At 44.6% G+C, this 13813-nt stretch overlaps 1 protein-coding gene across 1 annotated transcript in view; it reads right to left on the bottom strand.

Annotated features, from left to right (window-relative positions):
- Positions 1 to 13813, bottom strand: part of LOC144600526 (LON peptidase N-terminal domain and RING finger protein 3-like) — a 37956-nt gene that overhangs the window by 11275 nt on the left and 12868 nt on the right. The window contains 4 exon segments of the mRNA XM_078412197.1: positions 1422 to 1536; positions 7879 to 7963; positions 10114 to 10348; positions 11668 to 11811. Of these exon segments, the coding sequence (XP_078268323.1) occupies positions 1422 to 1536; positions 7879 to 7963; positions 10114 to 10348; positions 11668 to 11811 (579 nt within the window).

The following is a 13813-nucleotide window of genomic DNA, read 5'->3' as shown; positions in this document are numbered from 1 at the left end:
GAAAACCCACGTAGGTCACGGGGAGAACGTACAAACTCCGTACAGACGGCGCCCGTAGTCAGGATCGAACCCGAGTCTCTGGCGCTGCATTCGCTGTAAGGCAGCAACTCTACCGCTGCGCCACCGTGCTGATGTGCTTCGAGAGACTGGTCATGGGACAATTAACTCCAGCTCCCTAAAGGCCTTGATCCTCTGCAGTTCACCAACCATCACAACAGGTCTATCTCCGTGGCCCTACACAAATCCTTGGAACATCTTCATAACAAGGACACCTACACCTCAGATTCCTATTCATGGACTGTAACTCCATCTTCTACACCAAAATTCCAACGTATCTTATCTCCAAACTCCTGGACCCAGTACTCAGCAATTCTCTCGGGCTCCATATCCTTGACTTCCTGATCCATAGATGGCAATCAGTGAGGACAGGAGACAAAACCTCCTCCACGATAATTCTGAAGATCGGTGCTCCACAAAGATGCATTCTCAGCCCCCTACCATACTCCCCAACACTCACAACTGTGTGGCCAAATTCTGTTGTAGCTCCGCTTACGAGTTTGCAGATGCCACCAGTGTAGTGGGCCAATTCTCTGAATGCATTCAAGAGAGAGCTAGATAGAGCTCTTAAGGATAGCAGAGTCAGGGGGTATAGGGAGAAGGCAGGAACGGGGTACTGATTTGAGAATGATCAGCCATGATCACATTGAAAGGTGGTGCTGGCTCAAAAGGGCCGAATGGCCTACTCCTGCACCTATTGTCTATTGTCAAACTATTTAGCAGAGAACGAGACACAACACTGACGATGTTGGAAAGGCTCAGAATGCAGGAAGTGAGCCTGTATGTAATTGGGAACCTTGCAGCAAAAACGAGCTAACGAGCATTGGAAACAATGACAAAACAGAGTGCAGGAAGGAGGCAATATTGTCCCAGTCAAAACCTCTCATTAACGTGGAAAGCGCATCGGTCACCACTTAACCTCCTCTTCTCCGAGGAGAATGATTCTAATCTTCTCTCCAAACTTAAGTTTCTTATCCCTGGTAGCATCTTGGTGAAAACTCCTGTGCATTCATCCCTTGCATCAACATTTGCCTGATTGCACCAGAAACCAGGTTCGATCCTAACGTCGGGTGCTATATGTGTGGAGTTTGCAAATTCTGTCTGCGAGTGCAGGGGTTTCCTCCGGGTACTCCGGCTTCCTGCCCGTTTACAGGTTAACTGGCTTCTGCAAATCACATGGTTGCTCTCAGTAAATCTTTCTGCTGGGTTTATGATGGGTTTATGGGACAGCTGAACAAATGAATTCTCAGTTTCCTGTCAGAGAAGATCTATTTTCGCGTAGCCTTGACCATAATCCATGAATGGTGGACCGCGACACACAACCAAAAATAACAGTAGTCAACCCTTTACATGCACCGACTTACCTCAGGTAGGACCTCTTTACAAAGAGGGCACTTGGGACTGTGGTCCAGACAGCGCTCGAGACATTTCAGGCAATAGGTGTGTCCACATGGGGTTGTGATGGGTTCATAGAGTAATCTAGAAGAGACCACGTAGTAAAAGGCAGACAAGATTTTGCAAAAAGAGTAAAGGAAGGAAAGACTCGGGACACTAAAAAAAAACCCAACATTTAAAACCTTCTTGCTTCACTGCTCATGGGATTGCAGATTTTTACCACTTCGCACATTAAAAATCCTGAACTCGAGCCCTCAGCATCAGACATCTCCAGTTTAGAGAGAGCGAGACTGCAGCTAGCTACAACCCTGGCCCAAACTTAGAACATGGAACGGAACAGCACAGGAACAGGCCCTTTGGCCCCCAATGCCTGCGCCAAACATTATGCCAAGCTGAACTAATCTTATCTGCCTGCACATGATCCATACCCCTCCATTCCCTGCACTTCCAAGAGCCTATGTAAAAGCTTCAAACATCATTATCGTACCAGCCTCCACCACCCCTGCTGGCAACACACCCCAGGGATCCACTACCCTCTGAGGGGAAAAAAATGGCTCTGCACACCTCCTTTAAACTTTGCCCCTCGCACAAAGCTACAGCCTCTGGTCTTTGGTCATTTGCATTTGGGGAAAGCATTCTGACTGTCCACCCCCATCTGTGCCTCCTGTGACTTAATGTACTCCTATCAGGTCTCCTCTCAACCTCTGACGTTCCAGAGAAAGCAATCCACGTTTGAACTGTTTGAGAGAGAATATTTTATTCATCCACTGTGACATTTACACCGTTTCCTTTACCATCTCTCCTATGGTCTCTCTCTCTCTCTCTCTCTCTCAAGTCCAATGATCAGTTGGAATCAACATTGGAGCAGGTTTCAAACAATGTCCAGTAGGATCTTCAAGGAGGCTTTAATTGCGGAAGTGGCGGCACCCAACGGCTGCGGCTCGCTAGCAGTCTGTTCATCTTTTTTCCTTTTTTCTTGTTGTGTGTCGGTGTTGGGATGTTTTTTGTTTTTTTTTGGTTGTGTATGTGTGGGGGGTGGTGGTGTGGGTTGGGGGGTGGGGGAAACCTTTCTCTTTTAGGTCTCTTCCTCACGGCGCGGGGTGTGGCTCGGCCGCGGGGCCTTCCATCGCCCGGCGCGGCTCGGCCGCTGGACTTAACATCGCCCGGCGCGGCTCGGCCGCTGGACTTAACCGTGCCCGGTGCGGCTCGGCCGCTGGACTTAACAGTGCTTGGCCGCGGGGCCTTCCATCGCCCGGTGCGGCTCGGCCGCGGGGCCTAACATCGCTGGTGTGGCTCGGCCGCTGGACTTAACAGTGCCCGGTGCGGCTCGGCCGCGGGGCTTAACATCGCTAGTGCGGCTCGGCCGCTGGACTTGACATCGCCCGGTGCGGCTCGGCCGCTGGACTTAACAGTGCCCGGTGCGGCTCGGCCGCGGGGCCTTCCATCGCCCGGTGCGGCTCGGCCGCGGGACTTTTCATCGCTGGTGCGGCTTGGCCGCGGGGCCTAACATCGCCCGGCGCGGCTCGGCCGCGGGGCCTGACATCGCCCGGCGCGGCTCGGCCGCGGGACTTAGCTGCGCACGGCTCGGTCGCGGGGCCTTCCATCGCCCGGCTCGGTCGCGGGACCTTCCATCGCCCGGTGCGGCTTGGCCGCGGGGACTTCCACCCCCTTGCGGGGACTGTGCGGGTCGGTCGGGGACGAGCTGTCTGTCCGTGGGCGTGGGGAGGAGAGTGGAAGTTTTGTTGCCTCCATCACAGTAAGGGGGTGTTTGGAGTCACTGTGATGGACGTTTGTGTTGGGGTCATGTGTCTTGTGTTCTTTTTTTGTGTGTGACTGCTATGTAGTTTCGTTCGGTACCTTGGTACCGAATGACAAATAAAGCTCTGTTGAACTGTTGTTGTTTGGGTTTTGATAGAGTACATCTGAGGACTTCACCATGTCTTTACTGAAACAAGCCCGAGACTTCATGAAAATCCAATGTCCCATTCACATAAAAGCCCATATAAAGCTCCAATATAAGCACAATGCTATTGTAAAATAACTATTAACTTACTTGCATAGTAATCATGCATCAGATCTTTTTACTTTATTCTTATTCTTAAAAATATTGTATGAGCCAGCTGGTGACTCTGATCCACATGCTCCCTGTCTGAAGAAGGGTCCTGTCCCAAAATGTCCTCTGTCCATTTCCCTCCACAAATGCTGCCTGTTCTGCTGAGTTCCTCCAGAACTTGGTGTTTTGCTGAAGATTCAAGCATCTTAGTTCCTTATGTCTCCACATGCTCCCTAATGCTCCAATTCTTATGTAATTTGTGTCATTAAATAAACTGTGACGGAAAATAAGTTTGTCAAATGTCCTGTGCGCAAGTGTGTCAAAATATTATATTGATAGGTTCTCTCTCTCTCTGCAGAGACAGAACCACAGCTGGTTTTGAATTATAAACTCCAAATATAATCAAGTCTCTTGTTATGGCTTTGATTTTCTTAAGCTCATAAGACAGAGAAGCAGAATTAAGCCATTCGGCCCATCGTCTACTCCGCCATTCAATCATGGTTGATCCATTATTCCCTCTCAACCCTATTCTCCTGCCTTCTCTCTGCAAGCTTTCACAAGCTTACTAATCAAGAACCTATCAATCTCTGGTTTAAAAATACCCAATGACGGCCTCCACAGCCGTCTGTGGCAATGAATTCCACAGATTCAACATCCTCTGACTAAAGAAATTCCTCCTCATCTCCTTTTTAAAGGTACGTCCTTTTATTCTGAGGTTGTGCCCTTTGGTCCTAGGATCTCCCACAAATGGAAACATTCCCTCCACATCTATCTGAAACTAAACAATTACTATTCTTTTACTAGTTCTCAGAAACGGTATTTCACAGTACTTCCTAGAAAGCAAAGTGCTGGAGTAACTCAGTGAGTCAGGCAGCATCTCCTCATAGCATGTGTAAGGCGTGGATGCGAAAGTGGGATAACATAGAAGTAGTGTGAATGGGTGGTCGATGGTTGGTGTGAACTCTGTGGGCCGAAGGGCCTGTTTCCATTCTGTATTTCTAAACTGAATTGACTGTGCAATTTGTAAGAAACTGATCTTTGAATCTGAAGGCAGTGTTTGCATTGTCGCAGTAAGTGCTGTAATCCTTTACCACGTCGCAGGAAAATTTGCACATTCAGCCACATTTCTCAGCAGGAGCTAAATTTCCCGTTCATCCCCCACCCTCTCTGGCCACCAAAGACCGAGCGGCAGATTGTCTGCCAAGGTGCCTCATTGCCGTCTGTTACTGACACTGCCCTGTTTATTTCCAGCCATTTCAATTCATCTTAAAAACTGTTGATGTTGATGACGCTCACTCTATCTACAGAGACAGCAGGACATCTGCTCTTTAGTTTTGTTTAGAGATACTGTAATGAAACAGGCCCTTCGGCACACCGAGTCCACGCCAACCATCGATCACCCATTCACACTAGTTCTATATTATCGCAGTCACTCCCTACACACTAGGGGCAATTTACAGAGGGCCAATTAACTTGCAAACCCGCACATCTTTGAGATGTGGGAGGAAACTGGAGCACCCGGAGAAAACCCACGCGGTCACAGGGAGAACGTGCAAACTCAGCACAGACAGCACCCGAGGTCAGGGTCGAACCCAAGACTGTGAGGCAGCAACTCTACCAGCTGCACCACTGTGCTGCAGTTAATGAAAAAGTCAATAACACTGCTAGGTTTGGCTAATGATCAAGTTGGACCAGAACTGAGAAAAGCCCCGGCCAAAACAAGGAAAGCTCCCATTACAAACGTTGCAAGGATTTTTAACATCAAGTAAACCTATTGGAAAAGAAATACTGATGTGCCAAATATGCAAGTGGCATAATGAATTCTGTTTTGGTATTTTGACTTCACTAATATCAATGAAAATAAATTTCAGAAGCAGATTTTTGTATTCAGTCTATGCACCAGTTTGGATTTCTACCCTATGTCCGAGAGCATTTTGTTGATTGAATTTATTAAAAGATACAATATGGAAACAGGCCCTTCGGCCCACCGAGTCCATGCTGACCATCAATGATGCATTCACACTAGTTAAACTGATATAGAGTCACAGAGTCATACAGTGCGGAAACATGTCCATCAGACCTACGTCCATGCCAAACAAGATGCCCTATCTACACTCACCCCAACTCCCCACATTTGGCCCATTTCCCTCCAAAACGTTCCTATCTATGTATCTGTCCAAAAGTCTGTTAAATGTTGTTATAGTAACTGCCTCAACTATCTCCTCTGGGAGCTGGTTCCACATACCTACCACCCTCTGTATGAAAAAGTTGCCCCTCAAGTTCCAATTGAATCTTTCTCCTCTCGCCTTAAACCTATGTCCTCTGGTTCTTGATTCCCCTACTCTGTAAAATACTTGGTGCATTCACTCTATCTACTCCCCTCATAATTTTGCACACCTTCATAAGATCACCCCTCAGTGTCCTGCAGTCTAAGGACTAGTCCTAGCCTGCTTAACCTCTCCCTGTAGCTCAGGCCCTCGAGTGCTGGCAACATCCTTGTCAATATTCTCTGCACTCTTTCCAGCTTAAATTCTATGTTATCCCAATTGTGCATCCACTTGCAGCACAAGAGGGGCAATGCCAATTAATCTACAAACCCGCATGTCTTCGGGCTGCTTTCTCAGTGGTGTCTCAGAAAGTTTTGTTGGAACAATCAATTGCTGGAAAGAGTTGGGTCAGGAGCCAATGTGGAGGGAATGGAGCCTAGATTGGGTCAAGAGGTGAAAGTGGAGCCGCTGGATCCTTGCCTTCAGCTGTAATATATAATCCAGTTAAAGCTTCTTGCCAGGAATCGCTTCAGTCTTTAGCATTCCACTGGAAAGTTCACGAGAACTTGAGATCATGTTCGTGCTAGAGAGTGGGCAAACGATGCTATGAAGATGAAGGCTAATATAATATATTTAACACTTTGATTGGACCCAGGTTTCGATCCTGACCATGGGCGCTGTCTGTACGCAGTTTGTACATTCTCCCTGTGACCATGTGGGTTTTCTCGGGGTGATCCGGTTTCCTCCCACTCCCACTCCCTAAAGACGTACAGGTTTGTGGGTTAATTGCCCTCTGTAAATTGCCCCTAGTATGTAGGATAGTGCAAGTGTACGGGATGATTACTGGTCAGCGAGATGATTACTGGACTCGATGGGCCGAATGGCCAGTATTCACGCTGTATCCCTAAAGGGTTCCAACCCAAAATATTGCTTCCACAGATGCTGCCTGACCCGCTGAGTTCCTCCAACTGTTGTGTTTTGCTCTATTCTGCCTATCTTTTAATATAATCAACTCAGCATTAAGTTATAATCTGAATCCTGGAAGAGCATTTTGGGGTTCTTGAGCACCCAAGAACATATCAAGTCAAGTCAAGTCAATTTTATTTGTATAGCACATTTAAAAACAACCCAGTGCTGCACATCTGATTAGGAACATATGGTTCGTTCATAAGAATAAAAGGCAACTATCACAGTGGGTGTTTGGAAACTTGAGGAACGAATATTGGCTGCTTATTTTCTACATGATAACAATAATTTGATTTCCAAATAACTTTGTGATTGGAAAGATATTTTGGGAACTCCAGAAATGGTGGTGCTGTCTGTACGGAGTTTGTACGTTCTCCCCGTGACCTGCTTGGGTTTTCTCTGGATGCTTTGGTTTCCTCCCACAAAGACGTACAGATTTGTAGGTTGATTGGCTTTGGTAAAATTGTAAATTGCCCCTAGTATGTGTCGGTTAGCATTAGTGCGCGGGGATCGCTGGTGGGCTGAAGGATCTCTTTCCACGCTATATAGAGTCATAGAGTGATACAGTGTGGAAACAGGCCCTTTGGCCCAACTTGCCCACACCGGCCAACATGTCCCAACTACACGAGTCCCATCTGCCAGCGCTTAGCCCATATCCCCAAACCCATCCTATCCATGTACCTGTCTGAATTTTTCTTAAACTGGGATAGTCCCAGCCTCAACTACCTCATCTGGCAGCTTGTTCCATACACCCACCACCCTTTGTGTGAAAAAGTTACCCCTCAGATTCCTATTAAATCTTTTCCCCTTCACCTTGAACCTATGTTCTCTGGTCCTCAATTCCCCTACTCTGGGCAAAAGACTCTGTGCATCTACCCGATCTATTCCTCTCATGATCTTGTACACCTCTATAAGATCACCCTCATCCTCCTGCCTACTAAACCTCTCCCTTTAGCTCACACGCTCTAGTCCTGGCAACATCCTCGTAAATCTTTTCTGAAACCTTTCAAGCTTGACAATATCTTTCCGAAAACATGGTGCATCTCTAAACTAAACTAAACTTAAACACGTCACTTATTTTAAAAATCTAACAAATGTAGATGGAATAACAATTACAAATGGATAGAAACTCATGAATACCTCATACACAATGAGCACTCCAGGTCAGATGGATCCACGAGGTTTGATCGGTCATCATGTTCTCTGCTGGGACTCTGTTTTCTAGCTGTGCATTTGAATCAAACATTGTAAAGTACATCAGTCAAACTCTGTAATGTAATACACACTGAAAACCATTTCACCTTTAGAAAGATTTAAAATAGGAGACTGGATAGTCTGTGTAACCTCCCTCCAACCTCAGTCTTTACTAGATTGGACTCCTCAAAGTATATCCACCATTCAACCAGCCTTTTGACCCCAAACAAGGTGCAGAGGGTTGTGGTGGCCGTGTGTTATTCTGACTGGAGGTTTGAGAGATCTAGTTTAGTTTAGTTTTGTTGATTCTTGACACGTGTAGTGTGACATGGTGACGCAGCGGTAGAGCTGCTGCCGTACAGCGCCAGAGACCCGGGTTCAATCCCAACTACAGGTGCTGTCTGTGCGGAGTTTGTACATTCTCCCTGTGACCGCGTGGGATTTCTCCCACACTCCAAAGATGTACCTTTGTCGGTTAATTGGCTTCTGTAAAATTGCAAATTTTCCCTGGTGTGTCGGATATTGCTGGCATACGGGTGATCACAGGTCGGCATGGACCCGGTGGACCGAAGGGCCTATTTCTACACTGTCTCTTGAAAGTCTAAAAGACTAAAGTGTAACAAGGTACGGTGAAACGCATTTTTGTTGCGTGCTAACCAGTCAGTGGAAAGACTATACATGATTACAATTAAGCCGTCCACAGTGTACAGATTATATGGTAATGGGAATAACGATCAATGAAAGATAATGTCCAGTAAAGTCTCATTAATGATTGTCCGAAGGTCTCCAATGAGGTAGATGGTGGGGCATTACATATCTCTAGTTGGTGTGAGGACGGTTCAGTTGCCTGATAACAGCTGAGAAGAAATAGGATCTGTTCTGGGACCTCAGTTGGTGGTGATTTTGTGTCCAGAACTGCTACGCTACAATAGACAATAGACAATATACAATAGGTGCAGGAGTAGGCCATTCGGCCCTTCGAGCCAGCACCACCATTCAATGTGATCATGGATGATCATTCTCAATCAATACCCCGTTCCTGCCTTCTCCCCATACCCCCTGACTCCGCTATCCTTAAGAGCTCTATCAATGCTGAGAACTATATTCTGTATTTTTCTCTTCAGTCTTTATATTGGATGTGTGTTTGGCTTGTTGTATTCATGTATGTATTATCTGATTTGATTGGATGACATGCAAAACAAAGCTTTTCACTGCACTCATAAGTTTATAAGTTATAGGAACAAAATTAGGCCATGACCTCTGGTCCTAGACTCTCCCACTGGTGGAATCATCCTCTCCACATCCACTCTATCCAGGCCTTTCACTATTCAGTAAGTTTCAAAGAGGTCCTTCATCATCCTTCTAAAGCTAATAAAAGCAGTAATAAACCTAAACCTCATTATATAAATAAACTTTGACGGTTTCCAGGCTCAAATTTTAATGGATTTTGAAGAACGACTGTGATAAAGAATACACCAAGTGACCTTGTTTCAGGTAGGACTGTAGAGTGATAAGCTGTAAATAAGCACATCTGGGGAAGGCAAAATTAGGTCTTTGAAACTGCTGCACAATGTTTTGGGAAACATATTGGACAGTGCATAAAAAAGAGAGAAAAGGGGCAGCACAGTGGCGTAGCTGGTAGAACTGCTGCCTGACAGCGCCAGAAACCCCGGGTTCGATCCTGACTCAGGGACTGAGTGGAGTTTGCTTGTTCTCCCTGTGATGCATGGGTTTTCTCAGGGAGCTCCGATTTCCTCCCACATCACAAAGACGTGCGAGTTTGTGGGTTAATTGGCATAGGGTGTAGCCCTCGTGTGTTGTGTGTAGCGATGGTAGGATAAATAGAACTAGTGTGAATGGGTGATCGATGGTTAGCATGAACTCAGTGGGCTGAAGGGCCAGGTACCATGCTGCATCTTTCAATCAATCAAAAATATGGCTCCAATGATTAGAGCCGTCCAGTATAAATTGTAGAAAGTCATCTCCAAAGCACAAATGAAAATCCATTTCATAAATGATCAATAGAGTTATTCCACTGTAGCGCCTTAAGACTTTAGAGATGCAGTGTGGAAACACGCCCTTCACCCCACCGCGTCCAAACCGTGCTGCCACTAAAATAAAATAAATGCCGTTAAATAAATCAGTTTAACTCCCATGGATTAGTGTGACTGATAGCCATACCTCGCTTGAAGCATTTGCTGTTGTCTTCAGTTATCTCAGCCTTGTCGTCTTTAACAAAGTCATATTTGTTTTTTTGTGTGTTCCTTTGTTCAGGACTCGTCAAGGCTGCCTGGGCAGTTGAGGTCTTCAGTGGATCTTTGTTGTCATCCATCATTTGATCTGCCTTGGTCAAATTACCATATGAATGAGCCTTCCATTCTTTCTTAACACAGATGTCATCTGTAGCTAGGTTTTCCTTCAAGACAGTAAAGACAATAAGCTCATTTCCACATCTTATCCTACAAGACCACAGCTTTGCAATTTAAAAAAAAACAACTCAAAATACTCCAAGTAGCTTAACAAGCGAAGCATTGTTCAATTTAGAGCTTGTTGAACTACCACAGAACATTTATGCCATTCTTGTTTATGAAAGGGCTTCCCTCAGAATATCATGACTTCAGGCACTGTAGAACAAGAGTGATAAAGTGTTTTATTTACCATCTAACTGGTCTTTCCCCGAGGAGGTTGTGACCAGATTTTAACAAAAAACTCTTATCGTGCTCAAATCTCGACATGGAATGCTCTCTTCTTAACTCTCTATTATCTTCTATCCTACCAACTCTCACTCCTCCCATTCCAGTCCCATTTTAACAACTCTAAATGGGGTTTGTGTAAATGCAAATGCAGTGAACTCACACAGTTCTGCCAATGGAAATTCATCTCTTTGGGACTCACAAATCGTTACTAATCGTTTGGAGATGCAGAATAAAAATTTGTTCTCACAGAACTTGTGTGCAAAAAAATATTGCATTTTGAGAATGGAGCTGATTCAATAAGGACAATTGCAGGTTCTCAGCTCACAGCAGGAAGCCGTTTAAGGGATTTGCTTTGGAAACCGCCAAAGCCAACTCTTCAAATGATGCTTGTACAATGATGTGGCATCCATTTCTAGTTATTAAAACAAAAAAAACTTTTCTCTTTCTGCTTACCACACAATCAGAGTTTCCTCAGCTCTTACCCAAGGGGGCATTACTGTTGAGAGAAAACCAGCTTGTGAGGACACATCTCCACTTGTAACATGGGATTTGGTGGGAAAAATAGAGTTCACATTGTGGAAAATTGATACAGACAGTTTTGTAGGAATGTAAGTGCTCCGTGGCACAGGGTTAGACTAGATGTTTTAGATGTTTGACTATTTATAACTAGAGCCAGAATGTTTAGGCGCTAAAAATCTCTGAGATAGGCAAGCAAAAAGGTAAAAGACTGGGGCCTCGTCCACTACCCACGAATGAAGGGCCGATGGTTGCACCCCTGGTTTCGCACCGGTGGTGGAAATTTTCTTGTAAGTTACGTTAACACGGCAAAAAATGGCTGATTTAGGCACGATCGTGAAAAGGGCATTATCTTGCTGAAATCATCAAAAAAGGCATAAAAAGGCACTAATGGAAAAATCCTGGCTCTATTTATAACAAAAGAAACAGAGATTCCCGTGGAAGGGAAAACAGTGGCTTCTATTCTTTCAAACAATCATCTATGTAGAGGATGAAATATCATATCCACTTTTCTCACACTTACCTTGCGCACGTTTTCTAATGCATTGCTGGAGCTGAGAGAATTGACAATACCTTTAATTCGAGAACGTGGAGATGTGAGATGCATCGTATCAGGCAAGCATTGACGCATATTTTTCGCAATGGGTGAAAGGAAATCACTCAGGATCTGCAAAAGCATGACAAGTTCTCTTTTGTTTTGAAATCAAATTCTCTTTAAAAAAAAATCTTATTTTTCAAATTTCATATTTCAATTTTCAAAATTCTCTTTTGTTTTGAAATCAAAATTCTCTTTTGTTTTGAAATCTGGTGACAATGAATTCTAACCCGGTCTACAAATTGCTCTATATTGAAATAAATCTGCTTGAAAGGAGCACAGAAAATAAAATGCATCTGTTGCACACATTCGGTTTTGATCAGATGTTCCAGGTTTGAAAGGTTACAAAAACTACACTCTGAATGCATTTGCTTTTTACATCTGTAAATGGAAGGAGTTCCACGTTTTTTCTGATGTACCAGCTTCCCAATTTAAGACACCTGCACAATAACTGAGTAAACTGACCAGGGCTGTAGGGTGGCGCAGCAGTAGTGTTGCTGCCTTACAGCGCCACAGGCCTGGGTTCGACCCTGACTACAGGTGCTGTCTGTACAGAATTTGCACATTCTCCCTGTGACCGCGTGGGTTTCTTCTGTGTGATCCGCCTTCCTCCCACACTCCAAAGATGTGCAGGTGGTAGGTTAGAAGGTTTGGCGACTGTAAATTGTCCCTAGCATGGGGATAATGCTAGTGTATGGGGTGATCGTTGGTCAGCACGGACTCGATGGACTGAAGGGCCTGTTGCAACGCTGCATCCCTAAAGTCTAATGAAATAATGTCCAGCTGAGAGAATGTCTGAGCTGACACAACATTAATGACCCAGTGTTGGAGGGAGTTCTTTATGAGTGATGGCAGGAATCATTTCTTCACTTAGAGCTTTTAGTGCGAATCTGCAATTTCCTCTCTTAAAAAGTTCTGCAGATTGGTAATCAAATGAAAATTTCAAAACTGAAGTTAATATAGCTTTGTTAGAAATTAGATTTCTGTGATAACTGGCCAAGTCGTATAATATAAGATAAGATAAAGGAGATGTGTGGGGGCAAGTCTTTGTTTACACTGGAATGGGCCTGAAATGTACTGCCAGGGGTGGCAGTGGAGGTAGTTATGATAATGGTGTTTAAGATGCTATTAGAAAGGTACACGGATATGCAAGGAATGGAGGGATATGGATCATGTGTAGGTAGATTAGATTTATTTATGCTGGCAGTGTGTTCAGTACAAACATTGTGGGTCGACCGGCCTATTCCTATTCTAATGTTATATGTTTTATGTTCTAATTCACCTTATTGCAAACATTTTATTTTTTTCTCTGGAACTGTAATGCTACAATGCTGTATAATTGATATAAATTGTGTATCAATGTATACAAGATCTATAATAATAAATATATAGATAATATATACGTTTCCTCCCACATCCCAAATACATGCTGGGTTGTAGATTAATTGCGGAGAGTAGTGCGTTCGGCTGAACGCACTATGGAAACTACACTCGCCCCCTGCAGGACCTATACATCAGGAGGTGCAGATCCAGACCCAGCAACATTATGATGGACCCCTACCACCCCAGCAACGGACTGTTCCAGCTGCTACGGTCAAGCAAACGCTTCCGCTGTCACGCTGTGAAAACAAGAGGATGAGACGGAGTTTCTTCCCACAGGCCATCAGGATGATAACTCTCATATCACCAGGGACTAATTTAATTTACTGTATTAATTTTTTTTTTGTGTTAAATTTTTTTTTTCTATTCTGTTTTGTAGTTTTAGCACAATCCGCAGGCGTTGCCACTTTCATTTCACTGCACATCTTGTATACGTATGTGACAAATAAAGATGACTTGACTTGAAATTTTTTTTTAATTGGCCTCTGTAAATTGCCCCTAGTGTCAAGTCAAGTCAATTTTATTTGTATAGCACATTTAAAAACAACCCACGTTGACCAAAGTGCTGTACATCAGTTCAGGTACTAAAAAACAAACCAACAATGGCACACAAACATAACAGCAAATACATAAACAGTTCACAGCGCCCCCTCAGAGGGGCTCAAATGCGACCCAAGCAGAATCAGGGAGCATC

This window comes from Rhinoraja longicauda, chromosome 15 (assembly GCF_053455715.1).
Source record: "Rhinoraja longicauda isolate Sanriku21f chromosome 15, sRhiLon1.1, whole genome shotgun sequence".
Classification (NCBI taxonomy): domain Eukaryota; kingdom Metazoa; phylum Chordata; class Chondrichthyes; order Rajiformes; family Arhynchobatidae; genus Rhinoraja; species Rhinoraja longicauda.
This window is presented reverse-complemented; position numbering and strand designations above follow the sequence as displayed.